Source organism: Tasmannia lanceolata, unplaced genomic scaffold (assembly GCF_043159265.1).
Source record: "Tasmannia lanceolata isolate RefF3 unplaced genomic scaffold, GAP_Taslan_0.1 ptg000037l, whole genome shotgun sequence".
Lineage (NCBI taxonomy): Eukaryota > Viridiplantae > Streptophyta > Magnoliopsida > Canellales > Winteraceae > Tasmannia > Tasmannia lanceolata.
The window spans coordinates 2,260,293-2,277,212 of NW_027518714.1; the positions used below are offsets into that span (position 1 = coordinate 2,260,293).

At 36.9% G+C, this 16,920-nt stretch overlaps 1 protein-coding gene across 1 annotated transcript; it reads left to right on the forward strand.

The window, feature by feature from the left end:
• The first annotated feature begins 2,336 nt into the window (after positions 1 to 2,336).
• Positions 2,337 to 14,878, forward strand: LOC143861935 (mitochondrial inner membrane protein OXA1-like). The gene is made up of 10 exons (XM_077372902.1): positions 2,337 to 2,610; positions 3,084 to 3,548; positions 5,621 to 5,711; positions 8,165 to 8,209; positions 8,334 to 8,392; positions 11,024 to 11,099; positions 11,356 to 11,487; positions 12,480 to 12,587; positions 14,075 to 14,129; positions 14,280 to 14,878. Exons 1-10 carry the CDS (start codon positions 2,603 to 2,605, stop codon positions 14,555 to 14,557), a joined length of 1,317 nt encoding a protein of 438 aa, XP_077229017.1. The 5' UTR covers positions 2,337 to 2,602; the 3' UTR covers positions 14,558 to 14,878.
• The last annotated feature ends 2,042 nt before the right edge of the window (positions 14,879 to 16,920 follow it).

Below are 16,920 nucleotides of genomic sequence, written 5' to 3' on the forward strand. Positions count from 1 at the left end.
CTTTTTTTTAAACAAATACGTGTTTACATTGGCCGAATCTCTTTAAAAAACCTCAATTCTTCCCCTAAATCCGTCATCCCATCGAAAATCCCCATCAAATCTATTTGGGGCCCTTTTGGATACCCTTAGATTTAGATTTGGAGGTGAATTTGGATTTCCAAAATCATGGATTTGAAATCAAGAATTTTAAAATTCACAAATTTATAAATAATGTCATTTGAATGACCACGTATAGATTTGGATTTCAAATCTAAATTAATTTTTTTGTTTGGATGCTTTTTGAATTTGAATTAGAAATCTAACAAAACCAAAAAGCCCTAAAATACTTGATTTAGGGGCATTTCAACCGTTTTCCATGATCTAGGGGTATTCTAGTCTTTTTACCCTATATGGGGTATTTTGATCATTTTTTATATCATAAGGGTGTTTTAGTCATTTTCCATGACTCAGGGTATTTTGGTCATTTTCACCCGGTGTAGGTGTATTCCGGTCATTTTGCATGACCCAGGGGTATTATAGTCATTTTACCTAATATTGCGTATTTTTATCATTTTTATCTTGTGGGAGTATTTTTAGTCATTTTTCATGAGTCGTATGTCATTTTTACTTGATATAAGGGTATTTTGATATTTTTTCATGATCTTGGAGTATATTAGTCATTTTACCCTATATGAGGTTGTTTTGATCATTTTTATGTCATAAGGATATTTTAGTCATTTTGCATGACTCGGGGGTATTTTGTCATTTTTACCTGATATAGGGGTATTTCTAGTCATTTTACCTAATATGGCGTATTTTTATCATTTTTATCTTATGATGGTATTTTTAGTCATTTTATGAGCCATGGGTCATTTTTCCTTACTTTAGGGGTATTTTAGTAATTTTCATGATATTGGGGTATTCTAGTCATTTTACCCTGTATGAGGTTATTTTGATCATTTTTATGTCATAAGGGTATTTTAGTCATTTTGCACGACTCAGGGGTATTTTGTCATTTTTACCGGGTATTTCAGTCATTTTGCCTGACTCAAGCGTTTTCTAGTCATTTTACCTAATACGATGTATTTTGATCAGTTTTTAATGTTGGGTACTTAAGTCATTTAACACTTTTTGGTATATTTTGGTCATTTAAACCCCTTACGGATCAGATTTAGATTTATAAATAACCTCTCGCATAAAGGATTTATAAATCCAAAAAATTACACTAACATGAAGAATTTGTAAATTTTGTAGATTTCACTCAAATCCAAATCCAGATGTCATAAAGGCTTGCCAAACGCCGAATTTGGATTTAAAAATTCAAATTCACCTCCAAATCCAAATCCAAGGGGTATCTAAACGGGCCTTATTGCTTGGTTTACATTCGTTTTCTTCCAAAAATCTCACCCATGATACAAAAATACCTCTTGAGGTTTGACTCTTGTGTGGTCGGCAAGAGTGTTGCGAGAGGGTTGAGGTGTGTGTAAAGAGAGAGAAGAAAAGCAAGGGTGGAGAGAGGAAGACAGAGAAACGTGGGTTGTCTTTATTGGGTTCCTTTAGGGTCCTTTTTCTTCTAAACATTTTTTTTTCCTGGATTGCTCTCAGTATACGGTCTTGGTTTGAGAAGCAATGAAAGAGTGTGGGTTGTGGGTTTAAATCGATTGTAATCCTTGTATATTGTTTTCTCATAGTGGAAGATCATGTTTCTCGCCCGTGGAATAGGCTTGGCCGAACCACGTAAAATCTTGGTGTTCATCTTGGGGTTTGTTTGAATTTATTTTACTTTTTCATTTAATTTGTGCACGATCGGATTGTGTTGTCGGGCGGATTTTTTCAACAGAAGGAATAGAAAAGAAAATAAATATTAGGAAATACATCTTAAGATCCCATTTAAAAAAAAATCATTTTATTGGCAAAAAATGAGCATCCATGCCAATGATTGCCACGTGTCATGTAACTAACACAAGCTTACGAGGCCAATGAGAAAGTCCACGTGCTCCAATTGTAAAATCTGGAAATTTAACTTTTTGTGAAAGCCCGAAAGGCTTTATATTAACGCGATGAAATCAGTCGCGAAGTAGTTTAGTACTACCTCATTTGAAGCTTTAGAATTACAGATTTACAGGCATATGCACCTCTAGCACTGTGCGTGTTTAGGGAGAATCTGCAGACGATGCGTCTGTTGCTAGCATTCCTCTTAAAATTAGGGTTGTAAGAAAACGATTAGCAAATTAGGAGGTACAGAGTAGGAAAATGGCAATGGTAAATTCGCACCCCCTGAAGGATAATTTACACCCCTGTAAAGGAGGGTATGTGGCAGACTTTAATAAGGTTTTTAACGTCAATTCACGTTCAAAGGGTGCGTATTATCCTACAGGGGTGAGAATTTAACATTGCCCTAGGAAAATGAGCGTTTGCACATATAGTAACTCGCAAGTCAAGCGAGGGTTTTAGGTTTAGTGTTTATGTGATTTTGGATTTCCTTCCCTGGGTTTTAGGTTTAGGGTTTATGTGATTTTGGAATTCGGTTTTCCTTCTCTGCACCAGCGATTCCGTTGCCTGGGAGAATCGTTATTCAAGGACGTGAGCAGGAAGCCGTAGAGAGGGGATCTATAAGCTCTCCATGTACAGGTCTGTAAAATCACACATGAATCTCTCTCCGTTCTTCTTCTAATCCCTGCATCTTTCATTCTCCAATTTTTAGGGATTTCACCATCCTTTTTTTTTTTTTTTTTTTGAATTGTAGTGATTTCATTATCTTGTGTCTTCTTCTACTTATCCATGCATCTTTCATTATCCAATTTTCGGGGATTTCACCATCTTTTGAATTTATGGTTTCCTAAATTGGACTTCTAGATCATTTTGTCCTCTTGTCGGATTTTCTCTTGTCATTTTTATTGAATTTACAAAATGAGTCTTGGATTTTCTCTTGTCATTTTTATTGAATTTACAAAATGAATCTTTGTGAGGGAAAGAATCCATTTTTTTTTTCAAAATATCACCCTTGTTACACACAATTTTTGCCCCACATACTAGTAAAAATTGTAAACTTAGAAATGATCATTATATTGCCCCCTTCCTTCTTTATATCAGTAGTTTTGCAGGCGAAGCATCTCCTCCAGCTTCACCACCCTTCTCACTCGGCGTTTGCACCCTTCATTTACCCACATCCTTCACGATGAGGATGAAAAAAAACCTCATTCTCCCCCAACAAATCCATCTCCACCTCAAATTACCAAATTCCCACATCGCGAATTCCACAACAGCAATAATGGTGCCACGGGACTTGGTGCTCTGTTTCAAGATAGAAGATATTTCCCTTGCTCTCTCCCTATGGGGCTTGGACCATCTTTCTGCAGTTATTCTTCAGGCACTATTGGAGAAGGGTCAGACAATATTGAGTATATGAGTGATGTTGCTGATGTTCTAGTGGAGAAGAGTGCAGAATTAGCTGCTGCACAGACCTCTATCATGAACGAAGTGGCCCTTGCGGCTGCGGATTCATTTTTTCCTGTTGCTGGTTTGCAGTACGTAATTGGTAGCGTTCATGCTTTAACTGGTTTGAATTGGTGAGGACCTCTTTCTTTTCTTCTATTTATTCCGTTTCTTGTTTTTTTCTGTGTGCCTAGAATTTATCTGTTTATTTTGGATTATGATCTTTGTCTAGTTTGTTAAGGTTTGTTATGCTCCAAAAAAGCTATGGTAATTCAGGAGTTTAGGCCTAGTGGCTTCAATTCATCATTTCATACTTAAATGGTTATCTGCATTGATGTTGTTGTTTTGCTTACTGAGTTGCTTTGAGGCCCCTGTTCTTTTCTTGTGGATACTTCTTAAACCTAGTAAACCAACCTGATTAGTAATATTTGATGTAGGACGAGGTTGTTGGAAGACTTTAGGGAGACATGAATAGATTTGGGTAATCGCCCAAATTTGGCTTCTCGTCTACTCTAACCTAGTGTGAAATAATCCCATCCCAATTAGGATTTTTTTTTCTCCTCGACCGTCAGCCTTTCGAATAGAGACCAAAATCTCTTTCGACATCTTTAACTAGTGGAGGAAAGAGAAAAACCCAAAAAATTTCTGTTCAAATGAGAAAGGGTTATGATATCGGTGCCCTTGTTCTTTCTAAATCCACACCTACTTTTTTACCTTTTTTGCATTGCATATCTTAAATCATGAAGATTTCATCTAATTAAGTGTGGGTAGGATGTATGAATGACAGGGGTAGGGCTGATTGGGTTAAATCAGGGTGTAAATTTTTTTTAAAGTAACTTTATTTATTGATGGAAAATGGTTGACTATATAGGAAACAAGAAAAAGGAAGGTTCAAAGGGTGCGTTTGTTGGGGGGATATGTTACAGAAAGTAAAGGGAAGGGAATCGGTACTTGGGATGACATGTCAGGGTTCGTGCCTTGATCATCCGCTGCGGGCAATGTCTGAAAGGCACGAGAGAAAGCTAGAGTGAGGGTATGATGGGCTGACCACAACCAAAGCAAAAGAGGGGAAAAATAACGGATAATGAGATTGTGAGAGGGAAGAAAAAGGGGGGAGAGTTAAAAGGAGGGCGGCTTATAAACCCAACTGTGGGGGTGAGAGAAAGGAGAAACAAACGGAGTCTAGGAAAGAAAGAGGAGGACAAGGAAGGAATGGAAAGAAAAGTGAAGGGAAAGATGTGACGGAGGAAGGAGGGGAATAGAGAGAGGAATAGAATATATCAAGAGAGAGGGGAGAGAAGATGCTGGGAGAGAGAGATGTCGGAGGAGAAAGGGGGGGTGTTTCATTTTCCAAAATCTAGGGTTTGATAGTAGTTGTTCGGGTTTTACAAGGAGGGGGTTTAGGTTAAGTGGTGGCCCAAGGGACTACCTGTTAGGATAAAAGAAAGGGGATTAAAAGGCTTGAGTGAATTTTTAAAGGGTTTAAGCCGTGGGCCATGAGAGCAACCAATGGGATCTTAATATTTTAAGAGAATTGGGTTTTGGGAGGTTTCATGGTAGTGCCCAATAGGATATAAAGAAATTTAAAAGGGTCAAGTGATGGGTATTGGGCTTGCGTAATGGGTACTGGGTATGTGGACACCCCCTGCATCTAGGCTAACTAAAGTGTATTAGAATACTAAAATAAATCCTAAATAAAAATATAAGACATGTCCATTTTTTTTTTGAAATGGCAAGATGATTTCATTAAAGAAGGAAGCGGACCGAGATGGACCACCCCCAAATTACAAAGGACAGAATAACAAAACAAAAACAAGAAAACACTGATGGAGGAAGGAAATCAAACCAAGACATGTCCATCATATTAGTAACATAAAAGCCTAATCATGGGTTCCTGGATCACATCAATTTCGATACCTTTGCTTGCATCAATTGTGGGGATTATAGGCCATTAAGTGAATAATGTTCTATGAAACGTGCACAATGTTAGTTTTTATCAGGTATTTTTATACACTATTGCCACAAAGTTTGAGGGGTTTGTGAGTTAGAAGCAAGTCTTGTATCTTCTAATTCTTGCTCTGTCATAATGCTTTTTTTTTTCCAATTTTTTGGTAGGTAATCATTGTGAATTATTGATGCTTTATGAAATGATAGCAGAATAATTTTATACCTCCATGTTGTCTAAGTCATAATATCTTTATTCCAGGTGGGCAGCCATTGCTTTAACGACTGTTTTGATCCGAAGTGCTACAATTCCGCTTCTAATACATCAAATGAAAGCTATTACGAAAATGACTGTAAGTTGCATTTGTGGCCTCATCCCTATTTTCTACTTGTTTGTACATATCTTCCAAGTGTTGATAACATGATGCACATTTTCTTTGTTGATGAGTTTTAAATTATTATTAGACAACTGACTAAATCCATCTTACCTATAGTTTATACTTCATAATGTTTAAGTATGCTCATGTAAGCTCAATCAACTTTATTGAGTAGTACATCTTGAGCACTTCATTAGTAATTTAATTCTGATTGTTTTTGGATTCTACTCTTCTTTGGGTTGCAACATTTTGGTAGAAAATCCTGTTGTATGGTTACACCTGGACTGTCATCATGTTGTTTAAGTTCAGGTCTGAGAAAACTGCTCTCTTTTCTAGTTCAAAATTAGACTATGGTTATCATTCCAAAAAGAAGGAAAAGATTAACCTTCATCTCTTGGTATGGAACTGTAGTGAGGGGTTGATTATCATTTTGACTGGTTCAAGTAGAAAGGAGCTCATGACATTGTCTCTCGAAATCCTTCTAGGAATCAGGAAGCGTAGGTCTCGAGGGCCCTGCAATTGGTTTTTCAGTCTTCTTGTGGATCTAGCTCAGCATCATTCAGGTGGAAACTAAAATCCTGGCAGCTTGAATTATATTGAAAGCTTGGTTAGGAAATTTGAATTCATCATAGAAGCCAGGGGCATTGAGTGGGAGTAGGGTGAAAGACTGGTCAATTTTCAATGATTCTGAATAGGGAAGTGGTATAGGAAACAATGATATTTATCTCCACGCATTAAATAATAAATTTATGTTTATAGGCATAGATGAACCGTACTAGAATTGTACTTTCTATTCACTTCATGCAACAACATCGAAGTATTGCAAAAAAAATAAATTGCAAAAGCATATAAAGAATAGTTCACCGAACTGAATATCTACCGCAATTTTTATGCTATATTTTAACTTATATAGCACTTTTTTATTCAGAGAAAATAAAAAGGACCTTCATATGGTTTTCATTGATTTGCAGAAAGCGTATGATAGGGTTCCCAGGAGTGTTATGCGGTGGGTCATTGAAAGGAAAAAAGTGCCTACTAAATATGTTGATGTGATTAAGGATATGTACGATGGAGCAGTAACCAGTGTCAGAACTACATATGTCACATTTAGTGAGTTTCCAATTACAATAGAACTGCACCAAGGATCAGCTCTATTCCCTTATCCTTTTACGCTAGTTATGGATGAACTTATAGAGGGTATCCAGGATGAGGTGCCGTGGTGTATGCTATTTGCATATGACATAGTATTAATTGACGAAACCAAAGCATGAGTTAATGCTAAGTTAGAGTTAGGGAGAACTACTTTGGAATCCAAAGGTTTTAGACTGAGTAGGACTACGACAGAGTATATGGAGTGCAACTTTAGTAATTTAAGGAGGTGGAGCGAAGATGTAGTAAATATGACTGGACATGAGGTACCTAAGAGGGATATCTTTCGCTATCTTGGTTCAACCCTACATAAGGAAGGAGAGATTGAAGAGGATGTTAACCACAGAATAAGAGCAAGTTGGTTGAAGTGGAAGCATGCTTCTGGAGTTATGTGCGACCGTAAAATACCTATCAAGTTGAAGGGAAAGTTTTATAAGACAGCTGTGAGGCCAGCCATGCTATTCGGCTCAGAATGTTGGGCCATCGAGAAGCAGCATGTGCATAAGATGAGTGTAGCGGAGATGTGAATGCTTAGATGGATGTGCGGCCACACAAGGTTCGATGGAATTAAAAATGAAGACATCCGTAAAAAGGTGGGGGTGGAACCAATTGAGGAGAAGATGAGAGAGCACTGCTTAAGATGGTTTGGGCATATCCAATGTAGGCCTTTGGATGCTCCAGTGAGAAGAAGTGACTCATGCCAAGTGGATGGAGTAAAAAGAGGTAGGGGCAGACCAAAAACAACTTGGGTAGAAACAGTGTCCAGTGAGGAAACACTTGCTGGCTAGGAACATAGTTGAGAACATGACCTTGCGTAGGAGAGAATGGAAGAAAATGATCCATGTAGACGAACCCAACTAGTGTCAGGATTGGACTTTGTCAATTTGAGCCGGGTAGATTCTTTCACCTTTTTCATGAAAATTTTCTAAAGAATTCATTAGCCGATCCCAACTAGTTTGGGAGAAAGGCTTAGTTGAGTTGAGTTGCGCACCTATATATTGTGCAATTTTTCACATTTGCTTAACTATGTGCCTTTATTCGTATTTCTATTAATACCGCTACAGTTTTGGATATTTCTTGCTACAAACATCTTACCAGATTCCCCCTTTCTCTGATTTTGAAGCAAAAAGGTTTTGTGGCTATCATGTTGTTCTACGTTTTGTTTCATTAATTGTTGGTATCATAAACTGTTTTCTAATTCACTGGTGTGATATTTGTGATATCTTGTACTTAAGACTACTTTGCTCTAACATTTTTAGTGATTCGCCTATTATATGCAGTTAGTGAGGCCACAAATGGAGCAGATCAAAGAACAGATGAACAATGTATGTTTTGAAAATATTGCTTTTCATGCATAAACCTAATTGCAATGCCAAACAGCTCTCGTAATACCCTTGGCTTTCATTTCGTTTCCTTCTCCCTTCATTAATTCATCGCTGACTTTTGCAGTCAATGGATCCTAAAGAATATGTAGAGGGTCAAAAGAGAATAAAGAAGCTACTAAATGAGTGAGTGTGCGACTTTTCAGCGTTGGTTTTTCTTTCTTAATACCTGACAGAGAACCTCACCACATAACATTTGGATGCAGTATTTTCATATCTTAATTTTTCTGCTTGTCTGATGCTGGCGTATCTCCCAATTTTTTTTTTAAATGATGCAAATCTTGTTGGATTACGGTGTTCTTCTTCTTAATTTTCAGTAAATCAAAATATGACATTTCTTCAAAATTTAAAAGCATCCCAAGAACCAAAGTAGGACGAATGCACCAGTTCGAACTCAGCTATGATAAACCGGATCTTCTAGAACTCAGCTCAACTAAGCATTTGTCCCAAACATGATAAACCGGATCTTATGTTAGCATAATCTGCATCTTTGTTTTCCTGTGAGATGATTGCAAATTGTGAAAAAATTGTATTAGGCTGGCTCTTTCTGGTCACTCATATTTCTATTTTTACTAAATTTCAATCATATGTGTTTTTATTGGCTTGGTGATTCTTTCTTTCGGCTGCTTTGTAATGTACGAATACCATCTTCGGCCATTTATTTTTTAGTGGGAGGACCAAATGTCTTGTTGGATATTGCTTGGTCTTGCATGCCATGGAAATGTGGCATATCTAGCTTTGGTATTAGATTTTTCTTGCTTAGTGTGTGAAGTCATTGCAAGACAATCTCTATTAGAAATCTGCAAGCCAAGTCGGAGGCAGACCAGGATTCTTTTTTGACACCAAGTAAGGACAAATTGTCCGGTTTTAGGTTTTTCAAAAGGCATTGAAAATCTCACTTTTAGCCTCCAGATCTTGTAATATGTTTTATTTCTTTAGGAACTAGGTAAGGGCATTGTGTGGCAGTGAGATGCTTTCCAGAAAAAGGATTTAGACTTAGAGATGCCATTGTTTGACAATCATAAAAATAAATGTAGGAACTTTTCCGAGAATGGTGAATGCAATTATTTGAAAACAAAGAACAAATGTATCTTACTGAACTGCACCAGTCATAGCGATTTTTCCGTATGTTTGTGAAAACAAGCTCGCAATACATCTTTTTGCAGATTCCAGTATTTTCTTTATCAGCGAGGTCATTTTGCAGATACATTACGTCTACTTGTGCAGGTGCCTGCTCAAGTTTCTGTGATTCTGCATACATCCTTTATTGATGTTACGATGGATGATATCAATGTAGATGCCATGAGCAAATAGAATTATCGTTTAACCTTTTGAAATGGTTGAAATGTCTGACTGGAATTGAAGTAATCAGATCTGGTTTGAGAATGCGCCTTCTTGCAGTAATACCTTCTGGCATTTCTGCCAGCTTGATCTCCTGGCAGATAGTTTTATGATATTCTCTAGACTGCAACTATTTAACCTAGACTATAATAATTTGAAATGCTTAGACGATTCAAAAAATAATAATAATAATTTGAAATGCTTAGATCTCAAGTGATTCCTCTATGTTTTGATGTAATAATATGATGTTAGGTCTCAAATCATGTGACCATAAATATGTTTTGCAATCTCCTCGGTCACCCTTGATGGTGGTGGTCGAAACAATCCTCCATATTGATAAAAGGAAATGGTGACAAAGGGTGTCCGTGCCTCAGACCAGGGGAAGATTTGAACAAGCCTTTGTTGGGGTGGGTTTTTTTTTTTGTTGGGATTGAGAGGGGGAGGATGTTGTTCGTTCCCTTAACCAAAATAGAGAACCCGGGGGAAGATAGGAACCTGCTAATCCAACTTCTCCATCTAGCTCCAAAACTCATTTTGGCCATTAAGTAGTCCAAACAATCCCATTCCACTCATTCGTAAGCTTTTTCCATGTCTATCTTGCAAACTATTTTTTTGAGTGAATTCCGAGAGTAGTAGCATATCAACTCATTGGCAATTAGACTTCCATCCAGAATTTGGTTGCCCTGGATAAACGCGGTTTGGTTGCTTGACATAACCTTCTTGATTTGATCAGCCCAATGCAAATGAGGGGGAGGTGATTTGGGCATTTAGAGGATCAATTGGGGTGGCAGATGCAGATGAGGCTGAAGTAAGAGCCGTTCACCATGGAATAAAGCTTCTTCAGAATGTTGACCTGAATAAGGTCGTAGTGGAAGGGGATTCTCTCAATGTCATTAGATGGCTGAGAGGCTCAAAAGCGGTTCCTTGGAGGTTTCCCTCCTTGTTTGATGAGATTCAGGACAGAATTGATGTGGCATCCATATCTTTTAGCAATGTTAGGCAATCAACAAATGGTGAGGCAGACAAGTTGGCTAGAGTGGGGGTTGAAAGTGTCGAGCTGTTCGACTTCCTCCCTCCCTAGCTATTTGAATGGTGCATATTCGATCACGTTTGATTTCTATGCTTAGATATGTATTGCCAGGAACCTTCTTGGTCTCTTTTCTCCTCTAATGAAATCTTTTTACCGTTCAAAAAAAAATAAAAATTTAGTTATAGATTTTAAGAATGCAGCTGTTTAGAAGTCCAAACATGTAGCAAGTCTTTTATATTGTTGTTTAATTTAGAGGTGTATTAAAGCCTGACAACACTTTCCTTGGTTAGTATGACTTCAGTATTTTTGTTACTCGCTGAATCCCTTTCTGAGCATTTTGTTGTCTTAATTGTCTACTTTTCTGTGTTATTCATTGACTACTGTAGGCATGGGGTCAATCCTTTTAGTCCACTGATGGGGCTTTTCATCCAAGGACCTCTTTTCGTCAGCTTTTACTTGGCTGTAAGTTTTTATTATATATATACTTTCAGTTACATTCATGTTTAATTGTTTAGTGGCATATGCGAAAGTTACAAACATTATGTATGTGTTTATTCCTGTATTAAATCTGTACGTGTGGATCGTGGGCCGTGGCAATTATTTCTTGATATGCTATAAATCGGAATTTTCGAATGACTATTTGCATCCAAGAATTTTCTATGATTATCCTTGATTAAGGTTCAGTCTTTATTTTTTGTTTTTTTTTAAATTTCTTTAGATCGCTAACATGGCTGAGAAAGTTCCATCGTTTAAAGGAGGTGGGGCATTCTGGTTCGTTGATCTGACAACTCCTGATGCTATGTACATTTTTCCAGTTGTAACAGCGTTGAGCTTTTTGATAACTGTGGAGGTATATGTCCTTCAATTTTAATATTTGACTTTTTTTCTTACATCTGTCACAAGAAATGTGGACAAAATTATGATTAATAACATGCAGTTCTCACAAGGATTGTATGGTTCTTAGATCTTTTTCCATTCCATTTGTTTAGTTCTGAAATGCATGGAAGTTTTATTACGTGATGCAACATTTATTAGTTTCTTTTTTTATTATTATTGTGGAGATTTTTCATTTAGTCCTCTAATCTTTCTCTTGTTTTGATTATATAAACTATTTTGCATTAAATCCTCTAATCTTTCCCTTGATGTGATTATGTAAATTTTTAATGAAACAAACTGTACTTATGAAGATTTTTTGGTACATGACAGCAATGGAAGTTATTGAAATGCTCCAAATAGGATTGATATTCTTGATACAGTTCTGTTGGGTTGGACTAAATTCATATGAATCTGATATTTACTGTTCGATCACCAGCATGGCACTCTCATGTGGCATGCCATATTGTTCCCTCCAATATAGTTATATGTCTGACCTCTGTGGATTTATTTCATTTCCTACTTATAGGGATGTATTTTAGGTATTTCCCAACCAAATCTTGGTTGGGTACAAGAAGAATATATTTATAGAGGTGTGTTCTAGGTATTTCCCCATGCATGATCTCTGGTTGGGATGTACCATAAACACAAAGTCAAATTGTTCATTGAAGAGAGATGTTGGCATCATCCTGGTCAATTGAAAGAACAACAATGTCTTCACTTCTCTTAGACTCACTTTGGTTCAAGTCTGTTGAATTTTTAGTTCTGCACTTATCCTAAACATGTTCACATATCTTTTCTCAATCAGTTTTGCTGGTGCTAATATGATTTAATAAGCACGATTCGACATATTTTATGTGTTAAAGTTTTCTTTAATGTTTAGAATATTCACATGTTAATTGTTAACTTATTATATTTGGAGTCCGCCTTTTTAGGAAATTTGAGGGTGAGCTGATCTGTCCTTTTCAGTTGAATATGCAAGATGGTATGGAAGGGAATCCTATGGCTGGAATCATGAAAAACTTTTCCAGAGTCCTTGCTGTTTTAACGGTTCCATTTACAATGAACTTTCCAAAGGTATGTTAACTTTAACTGTTGTTGAATTGGAAATGGCAATATTTCATGAATGCTACTTACATTGTTTTACATATGTAGTTAAATAATATGAATATAGATTGGATCCAACCTGGTGGGTTATGCTATGATGTTACCTTTTTAAATTGGTTTATTTTAGAAACTGGTTACCATGGTGTTGAATATAAATATAGATTTTTGAATGGCAATTCTTTTTATAAATTGTAACATTTGCAGAGCAATAATTAGGTTTTCTATGTGGTGAATACCCGGAGCATTTGTTTTTAAGAGAAAGTGTCTAAATGTCTCGTATATCCAAGTTTCTATAAAAGTATCAGCATGCTATACTTATGCAATTCTTTCTATTTCCTTATAGTGTTCCATTATTTATCTGTTACCATTTTATTATTTTTTCGCAAGATTTTGCCAAGTATTAAATCGAGGAAAACCTGAGAATAAAAAATCTCCAAAGAAATTCTGAGATGACTCGTTCCTGATAATAAGAATAGTTTTTACTATTAATAATGTTTCTTTTTCTCTAGACAATGGTAGTCAACTTGTTACAGTCGCAAATTTGCAGTGTCACTTTGCTATGCAACAACTATCTGTGATTTTTTTTTCTTTCAAAATGTTGTGATAATATTGAAATTTTATCAGAAAATAAGAAAGCACTAACATAAGAGATACCTTCTGAGTTCCTCTCCAAGTAGGACAGACACATCCTATGTTCTCAAATGGGAAGGCTGACTGAGGGTGCATTCGGCGAGGCTTCTCATTCCATCCCGATTAAACGGGCGAGAGAAACGGAGTGATGAGAAACTTTAAAAATGGTTATTTATCGCTTCGAGGAATCCTATATTTTTAGTCGAAAAAGTAGGTGAAATTTTAGAAACGGACCTTAGCGGGTCACACAGCCGAACGATATTTTTTAGATTTTTTTTGGCTTTCCTCATTTTCCGCCCCTTAAAAAGGGGAAAATCCCGTAAAAGAATAGTTGCCGAAGACGCCCCTGGGAACCTCCTGCCCATATAAAGTTCCTAAAATAAGTAGGCTCATAAACAATAAACTTTGTCTTCATTTTGGCGATTGTTTTTGGCAGCCAAAATCGAAATTTAGGCTGCTTCTTTTGTTCAGTATTATCTAGACTGACTAACCAGATTGAATGAAGCTTTTATAAATCGTGAGGACCTTTTTTAATAATTTTCATTCAATAACTTCAATTTCTAGAAACTAATATGGAATTACTTAAACTAAATTTTCTTAAAATCTATGGCCGTTTTTTTATTAGTTTCTCTACTGAACTCATCACGACTGTTTATAGACTGATTAAGCCTTGTATCTAACCGATTGTTTGATATTCTTCTGTTATAGGATTGTCAGCACCATATCCGTTGATTTTGTAGTGTATATGTTTGGATTTTATTCTCATGTTTAATAACCTCTCCGTAAATTTGTACCTCATCGAAAGTATATATTGTGTATGTTGGCAGGCCATATTTTGTTACTGGGTTACCTCAAACCTGTTCTCCCTTATGTATGGATCAGGTGAGTTCTTTCACCCTGGCATTTCTTTTTTGGTCGTACCCATTTAAGGGAAAAATTAAACTTTGTTGATTTCCATTTTTGGTTTGCATGTGAAGATTCTGAACTGTATTCTTGGCTAATCATCTAAGTAACGCCACTTTGTTGTTATAGTAATTAAACGTCCTCCAGTGAAGAAGTTCCTTGGTATTCCTCAAATAGTGCCACCGCCTCCTAGAACTGCACCACAGACTAATATTTCTCCTTTTGGGGGATCTAAGTCGCTGTTTGAGAGAGCTAAATTTCTGATTGAGGCATCCAAAGTTTCCTCTTCACCAATCGAAGGATCCAAGTCTCCAGACAGGAATATATCATCATCTTCCGCCGTCAGCCATCGGATTCGAAATCTAGAAAGGTCAGTGAAAGGAAGAAAGAAAAACAAGAAGAGGTAAGATTGCACTAAAATCAAATTGGCGCAGTCAGATTTTTTTTTTGAAATTTAACTGGTTTACGAAATAAGTTTGTTAAGCCAAAGCATTAATTCAAATGGCATTAGGATCATTCAATAGAACTCATTGTTCTATGATGCATAAAATATGAGAAATGTTTATTAGCTGTAGTGATTTTGATAAATTTTGAGAATGAGGGAATTGTCTTTAAGATTCTCTCTGTGGTCGAAATTGGTCACTGTAATTGGATGGATACATCTAATAATTATATTGAAATGCACAATTTGGAAGAGTTCTAAAATATCATTATTTTAGGGGGCCATATATCATTGAACTATATAGATCTTGTGTGGATTTTTTAACTTCAGCTGTATTTGTTTAATCATGCTTATAGCTAGCCAAGATTTTCAATCCTGCATATGTTTTCTTGTCTGTATCATTCTTGAAGTTGAGGGCTTTGATGATATTGTAATAATCCCCCACTAATCTACAACAGTTGTAGGTGGATCCTTGTTTTTTGTTTAGCTTGAGGGCTTTCTATACTGAATTACACCTTATAAATTTTTTTATAGCTATTAATATCTTATCTAGCCCCTGAGGTTATTTGAAACATTATAAATATAAAGTTTTCTTAACTATTAAATAGCTTATAAATGAATTTGTTAAATATCTTGTACATGCAAATTTCTTTATTAAATGCCTTATCGATGTACATGTTTATAACCCTTTTTTTCTATTATGACACTTCATTTTAAGAAATACTTTTTTGATTGGTGGTACATAGCTTTACCGGAATTGTGATAGGTTCAGGTTGGATTGCAAGAATTTTCTGGAAAAGTTTCTACTTTTCAACTGATTGGCTACACCCGAAAAAGAATAAGCTTTGGCAGTGTGGGTCAAATATAAAATAGCTATAAGCCTGTAACCATGGTTTGAAATTTCGGATTTCGTCCGGACCGAAATTTAAAACCGAAACCGAAATTAAAATTTTTTGGCCGAAATGATAAGATTTACACTGAAATATCCACCAAAATTTCGTTTTCGGCCGAGACCGAAATTTCAAACCTTAGGCTATAACATTCCATCTGAATCGTGGTTAGGAAAAAATTTCGTAGGAAAATTACCACCAGGTATACTTTGGGCACGGCTGGCTAACGTTAAACGTTGGGATTTAACGTATATGTCACTTTCCCACCATTTGACCGGTCTCTCTCTCTCTCTCCACACACACACAAACAACAGGAACAGTTGGTGGGCCCAACAGAAACCGTTGGTGGAATGGTGGGCCCATCTTTGAACAACGTAGGCCCCGCCCATACCTCACCATAGGATAATCCAAGCCGTTCATTTGATGGGCCATAAACGTAAATAGGTTGCATCCCAAATTATCATTTCCATAGGCTGATTCTAGCCGTCCGATCTAAATAGAAACTACATCTTATGCAACCTGTATAGATTGTAGGGTTGTGATCATCCTATGGAAATGATTTTTGGGGCACAACCTATTTACATTATGGCCCATCAAATGAATGGTTTGGATCATTCTATGGAGTTGGTCGTAAAGTAACATTAAGGCCCGTCCACAACATAGGATGATCCAAGCCGTCCATGGTTTGGATAATCCTATGGAGTTGGTCGTACACTGACATTAAGGCCCAATCGTAGGCCCCACTGATATTTTTCAAATTGAAGCATACCGTCCACACCATAGGATGATCCATGCCGTCCATGGTTTGGATCATCCTATGGTGTGGTTCGTCCCAATTTAGGCCCCACCCATATTTTTGAAAATGAAGTGTACTGTCCAGACCATAGGATGATCTGAGCCGTCCATTTGATGGGCCACAATGTAAATAGGTTGTGCCCCAAAAATCATTTCCGTAGGATGATCACAACCCAACAATCTATAGTGGTTGCATAAGATTTAGTTTCTATTTAGATCGGAGGGCAAAGATCAGCCTATGGAAATAATATTTTGGGACGCAACCTATTTACGTTTATGGCCCATCAAATCGATGGTTTAGATTATCCTATGGTGTTGTATGGGCGGGGCTACGTTGTTCAAAGATGGGCCCACCATTCGGTTTCTGATGGGCCCACCAACTGTTCCTGTTGTGTGTGTGTGTGGAGAGAGAGAGAGAGAGAGAGAGAGGTCAAATGGTGGGAAAACCTTAGCCAGCCGGGGGGGGGGGGGAGAATATCAGCGCCCTATACTTTTCGTGCAATCCAGAAGGTGGAAATAAAAAGACTGGGCGGATAGTCATTGTCAGGATTAATGATAACATGCACTTTTTGGGCCAGGGAGACAGGAATGTGTGTAATCTGGAGTGTTGACAAGACTTTTATCTTGTAGAATAGTATGGGAT